At 32.8% G+C, this 6,601-nt stretch overlaps 1 protein-coding gene across 1 annotated transcript; it reads left to right on the forward strand.

The window, feature by feature from the left end:
- The first annotated feature begins 2,102 nt into the window (after positions 1-2,102).
- Positions 2,103-6,165, forward strand: LOC145005003 (putative LRR receptor-like serine/threonine-protein kinase At4g37250). Its single transcript, XM_078964035.1, has 2 exons — positions 2,103-3,791; positions 5,358-6,165. The coding sequence occupies exons 1-2, from the start codon at positions 2,198-2,200 to the stop codon at positions 5,981-5,983; spliced, it is 2,220 nt and encodes a 739-aa protein (XP_078820161.1). The 5' UTR covers positions 2,103-2,197; the 3' UTR covers positions 5,984-6,165.
- The last annotated feature ends 436 nt before the right edge of the window (positions 6,166-6,601 follow it).

Genomic DNA, 6,601 nt, shown 5'->3' on the forward strand with positions numbered 1-6,601 from the left:
GTGACACTAAGTATAATTAATAGTAGTAATTAGTAGATAATAATCCAAATAAAAGGATATACATAAGGGTAAACTAGTCATATTTAAAAAGATCAAAGACAAAGTGTTAGTCATGTTAGTCTTGGGGTCAAATGACAATACCAAATAATGAAACAAGAACCATCCATGACCAAATCCCAATACTATGACCAAAAGTTAGATTTTGTGCAAAAGATGGGGACCAAAAATATATTTTACTTAAATAATAACAATAACAAAAAAAATACAAATATCTAGTATTCTTTGTCATCAGATAATTGAGTGGTGTGAATATGTTTTGCCAAATCTAATCAAAGGTTATTATGTGTTTATTGGGTACGTATTCCCTAAATATTTTCTTGGGCAAAAAACGGTTTAAAATTGATTTCATTGTTGGTACAAACTGTATAACATTTGTGTTTTAAAATCATGTTATGTAGATTATGTTTCTTATTATTTTTAGAGACCATACCCATGTAGGTTTTTTCATTATTTGACAATCTTGTTTATGGATAACAAATGCTCGTTCCACATCCTTCTTTGTAGCCTCTTTTGATGCCTTGGACTTTTTCACTCTCATCTTATAGACATGTGACTAATTTTACAAAACTAGCATACTACGTCAGGGCATATCTTATCAATAAGATATTATGTGCTTGTATTGTTCTCCATTAGCTTCAAACAGATACACATGTGCCATTTATTTAAGTTGTCGTTGAATATCAACAACTGATCAAGAGCATTGATGGTTTGGAATAGACAACACCAAAGAATGCATGTCAATTCCATAAATCAAATGACACCACTACTTCTAGAATTATATTTGGATGTGGATGATCACATCGTATATATTGACCTCACTATGCATTAGTGCAATTTGTTCATCCCAATGCATAAATTCAATAGGTTCCAAGAATTATAAGGCAACCATGTTTGGTTTCATGCACCTCATACAATTGTTGAATTTCATTCAATGTAGGTTTACACAAATATTGTGTGTCGTAAAGGCTAATGACACCTTCACAAAACATATAAATACTTTCACGTGAAGTTTTCTTAGGCTTCTTTAAATACTTATCCAAAGAGTTGGTGGAAATGTCATATCTTATTTAATGAAGTGTGGACGTGCGCTTCTGTAATAAAGTAAAAGCCTTCCATCTCTCGCATCACATGCTAATCTATAAAATAGAAACTCACTCTTAAAACCATGAACTATTTGTTAGAATAGTTGTGTGCACATCAAGACTAATCGTCTAAACATGTAAAGATCATATATGATATTTTAGAAAAGTAGTCTCATATGAGAAATTCGTGTGGAACCTCATGATCTATGTTTAAAGCAACTCATCTCTTTTTCAAACGTGGACTTTTAACTTCATCAGTCAAAATAAGGGTTGATACTACTACGATTGTTGCGAAAAATTGTGTCATTATCCATTGACCAATGGCCAGATGAAGATGATAACCAAGATGATTCCATCTTTGAGTTATCAAACTTATATAATTTTTTTAATAATATAGAGTGAAATAGCTATGTAAAAATATTGGAGATTAAGTAGATGTTTATTATTGAATATGTTTGCTTGTTTTGAAAGAGAGAGTGTGTTTTAGTTTGAAATGTAAAATATATATATATATATATATATATATATATATATATATATATATATATATATATATATATATAGAGAGAGAGAGAGAGAGAGAGAGAATTAATAAGTGAATGATTTGTTTTTTAATAACTTATAAACGGTCAAAATGTCACATATCTCCCTCCCTCTTTACGCTCACGCCATGGCTAGAGCACTAGAGCACTGTCCTTGAGGACGGTGTTCACGCGTCTTGGGTGCTCCACGTGAACCTCTCACGCATCTTGGGTTATCCAATCGGGTGTGAAATTTACCAATTAAAGACAAACAAAAAAACCGGGAATAAAACTTAATCTCGTGTAATTGCTAGTTAAACAACGATGTCACATTATATCAATTACTTTTTCATATGGAAATTAGAATCGAAACAAATAAAACTTGAAAGTGTAGTCTCTCTCTTTCTCTCTTTATATACCTTAATTTGTGCTTGAAACTTGAAAGAGTAGTCACTCTCTTTCTCTCTCCCTTTAAATATCTTTGTGCCTCTATTTTTATGAGGCAGAAAATTGACTAACAACAATCATATCATCATGAGTACAACTCCTCTCCTTCACCGCTTCTTCTTCTTCTTCTTCTTCGCCATTCCGGTGCTAATTTCTTCTGTTTCTGGTCTCAACTCCGATGGAACCATCCTCCTTTCTTTCAAAAACTCTCTTCTCTCTCACCCATCTACACTTCTCCAAAACTGGAACCATGCTGATGCCACCCCATGTTCATGGTCCGGCGTCACCTGTGAACCCCAATACGGTTACGTCACCAGTTTGCTACTCCCAAGCTCTCACCTTCTGGGTTCCATCCCTGACGATTTTGGTCGTCTTCAACACCTTCGTTCTCTTGACCTCTCCGATAATGCAATCAATGGCACTCTTCCCATTTCGCTTTTCAACTGTTCGGAGCTCCAAACACTTTCTTTGTCTTCTAACTTCATCTCCGGCAAGCTCCCGGAGTTGATAGGTGGGTTGCAGAGTCTTCAAGTTCTTAATCTTTCCCGTAATGGGTTCATCGGGAAGTTACCGAAGAGTTTGAGTTCTTTGAAGAAACTAACTCAGGTTTCGTTGAATAATAATTATTTCTCCGGTAGTGTTCTTGGTGGCTTTGATTCTGTTGAAGTTTTGGATTTATCTTCCAATTTGTTTAATGGTACTTTGCCTTTGGATTTCGGAGGAGGGAGGTTGAAGTATTTGAATCTCTCGAACAACAAGCTTTCGGGTCCGGTGTATCTGACATTTGCAGAGAATATTCCGGCAAACGCCGTCGTTGATCTCTCGTTCAACACTCTAACGGGTCAAATCCCTGAAATGCTGCCTTTATACAATCAGAAAGAAGAGCACTTCGCCGGAAACATGGATTTGTGTGGGAAACCTCTCAAGAAAATATGCACAGTTCCTTCCTCACATTCAATCCCGACAAATGTTACATCAGACGACGGTTCCGCCACCGCCACCGCAGCCATTGCAGCCATTCCCAAAACAGCCAGACAGTCGAATACTCACGGCGGCCAGAAAGTAAAGCCCGGAAAGATTACAGCCATTGTTGTCGGAGATATAGTTGCTATCGTGCTTCTCGCTGTTCTTTTCTTATACGCATACCATTTTCGGAAAACTAAAACGAACCAAAACACGAAAGAAATCATTAATGTTGAAGAACCCAAAGGTGACGTTGCAACTTCTTGCTCCTGCTTGCATTTCATAATCAGCGAAGAAACATCGGAAACGGCAACTGAATCCGGACCCGAGAATGACCATGACAACAGAAATCATCATAATAAAAATCACATGAACAACGAAGAGAAAGAGAGATGTTTGGTTATGGTGGATGGGGAGACAGAGTTGGACATGGAGACGTTGTTGAAGGCTTCGGCGTATATACTGGGTTCAAGCCGTGGGAGCATTATGTACAAGGCGGTGGTGGGCGGTGGTGGAGTCGGGGAAATGGCGTTTGCGGTTCGGAGGATTGGAGAGAGTGCTGTGGAGAAGATGAGGGAGTTTGAGAAGATAGTGAGGGTAATTGGTAAGTTCCGGCACCGGAATTTGGTGAAGATACGTGGGTTTTACTGGGGAGAAGATGAGAAGCTTGTAATCTACGATTATGTCTCCAATGGAAGCTTAGCCGGCGCTGCTTACAGTACGCCACCTTTCTCTATACTTTTCTGCACATGTTAGCAAAATAGATTCTTCTATTACTGCTAACATAAGTTTTTATGTTGCCGTTATCTGCCACCCTGCAAAAAATACACAAAAATAATATGATAATTAATATAGCAAAAAAGTTTACACTGTGGTCTTAATTAGACGAAAATCTGAAAAATATATATAATTGTAAAAATGTTTGCTTTTATTTTTCTTTTGGACAATTCAATTAGAACAAGAAATTGTTTAATTTCTTTAATTTTTCCTAAATCAGGAACACGGATAAAAGAATAAGTTTATGTTTCAGTACATTTTTATATCATTTTCCTTAAACTTAAATAATCATTTTGTGTTATTAAAAGAATAACTGAAAATATCACATTTTCGGTTTTAATTAAGTTCTAGGGCTTTAAATTAATTTGTGAGATACATTAGTTTTAACAAAAATTAAGTATCGGATAGATATAGTTTTCAACCCACAGTTTTCATCTACTGGTTTTGATATATTTTCATGTTAATTAGATAGATAAGCATGATTTGATTAATATAGTAATTAGTCTTTTTAATTTTATATTTTAAACATAGGTTATGTATTTTCAACTATATATTTTGGTTAATATATATACTTTTATATGCATCTCTCCAATTATATGAAAACAAAAAGAATATCTCTGTTGCATCTGTTTGTGGTTCTCACTTCTCAAAGAATTGGCTTTTGCAAGTTCACCTTATCTTTCCATACATAAAAAACAAATAATATGCCAAACATTTTCATCCCCACTCTCTTGTACGTTGCATATATATATATATATATATATATATATATATATATATATATATATATATATATATATATATATATATATATATATATATATATATATATATAGGGTTAGGTTCATTTGAAAAAAGAATTTTTTGATTTTTTCATTTATTTTGCATTTTAAAATTATTTTTTAGAATATATACAATGTAATATTCTATTTAGAATATTTCACGTATTTTTCAAAAAAAATAGAATTTTTTTTATTTTTTTTAGTTAATTCAAGTTCCGAAAATAATATTTAAAAAAAAGAATTTTTAGATTTTTCCATTTATTTTGCATTTTAAAATTATTTTTTAGAATATGTCAGTGTAATATTCTATTTAGAATATTTCACATATTTTTCAAAAAAAAAACCGGAATTTTTTTTATTTTTTTTTATTTTTTTTAGTTAATTCAAGTTCCGAAAATAATATTTAAAAAAAGAATTTTTGGATTTTTCCATTTATTTTGCATTTTAAAATTATTTTTAGATTTGGTTTCACGGTCTCACAAAATTAAAATGGTCTCAAATGAACCTGAACCTATATATATATATATATATATATATATATATATATATATATATATATATATATATATATATATATATATATATATATATATATATCAATCTCCGACATCAGTTTTACCATTAAAAATATATCCTTTAGAGTTGTATATATGATAAAACAACTGCATGTTAAATTGTAATAAATTGTTGATTTTTTGAACATTCATTGTTTTTATCAATTGCAGAAATGGGTGGATCTTCTGCATCACATTTATCGTTTGATGTCCGGCTCAAGATAGCGAAAGGGATTGCAAAGGGACTATCTTATATTCACGACAAGAAACATGTCCATGGTAATATAAAGCCAAGCAACATCCTTCTGACATCAGAAATGGATCCTGTAATTAGTGATTTTGGATTAGAATGGCTCATATCAGGTAAAACAAGTTTTACAACTCGAAACTATGGAAACAAGAGATCAACTTCACCACATGAAGAAACAACGATTAAGAACACTTTTGCTATCGGTTTACATGGGAACACATCCCCTTATCATGCCCCCGAGTCAACGAAGACCTCAAAGTGGGATGTTTACTCATTTGGGATCGTTCTGCTTGAGCTTCTTTCAGGGAAGGTGTTCTTGGATAACGAGTTAACTCAGTGGAACATGGACTCATCAATCCTCGAAGACAATAAGACCATGATTTTAAAGATGGTTGATGGGCTTACTATTGCTGACGTGTACGAGAAAAAAGATCTGCTTTTAACATGTTTTAAGTTAGGGTTTAGTTGTGCGTCATTTGCCCCACTAACGAGACCTTCAATGAGAGAGGCGTTGCAAGTGCTTGAAAAAATTCCATGTTCATTATAAACTATAAAGCAACTAAAGGGATCGATGGAAAGCATGTCAAAGGTGGCGTCTTTACACATTGACTTTATGTGGTAGATTTAGAAGGATCAACTTTGACCTAGAAATATTGTATGTTCGGCTTATTAACCTATTAAAGTAGCACTTATTTCATAAGTTTATAACCAGTATATTGGCTTCTTGCACCTCAATTCTCAGTTCTGAAAGATGGTTTTCTAATTACCGGCGTTATATATATATATATATATATATATATATATATATATATATATATATATATATATATATATATATATATATATATATATATATATATATATATATATATAGTTTGTATTTGGTTGGGCAATCCGGTATTGTATTTAGCCCATTACTCTTATTTGTAGCCTTTTTTGTATTATTACGTTACTAATGTACGTGAAAGGCACAATGCCAATTTATGAGAAAATATTCACTATAACATGGTATTAGAGTATTTCACCCTCTAACCCTAGTAGATATTCTTCTCATCCCACTCTCTTCACATCTTCTCCATTCTCCTTCGTCTCAATGATCGGAGATTCTTCTAATTCCAAATCTAGTCCCAATGATAAAATCTACGGGATAACCAATATGAAGTCT

Source organism: Lactuca saligna, chromosome 7 (assembly GCF_052625555.1).
Source record: "Lactuca saligna cultivar CGN05327 chromosome 7, ASM5262555v1, whole genome shotgun sequence".
Classification (NCBI taxonomy): Eukaryota; Viridiplantae; Streptophyta; class Magnoliopsida; order Asterales; family Asteraceae; genus Lactuca; species Lactuca saligna.

Excerpts from the sequence above, each read along its gene's own strand:
- LOC145005003 (XM_078964035.1), top strand. The coding sequence starts at position 2,198 with ATGAGTACAACTCCTCTCCTTCACCGCTTCTTCTTCTTCTTCTTCTTC. Across the intron at positions 3,792-5,357 it reads CTTAGCCGGCGCTGCTTACA|AAATGGGTGGATCTTCTGCA; the intron begins GTACGCCACCTT and ends TATCAATTGCAG.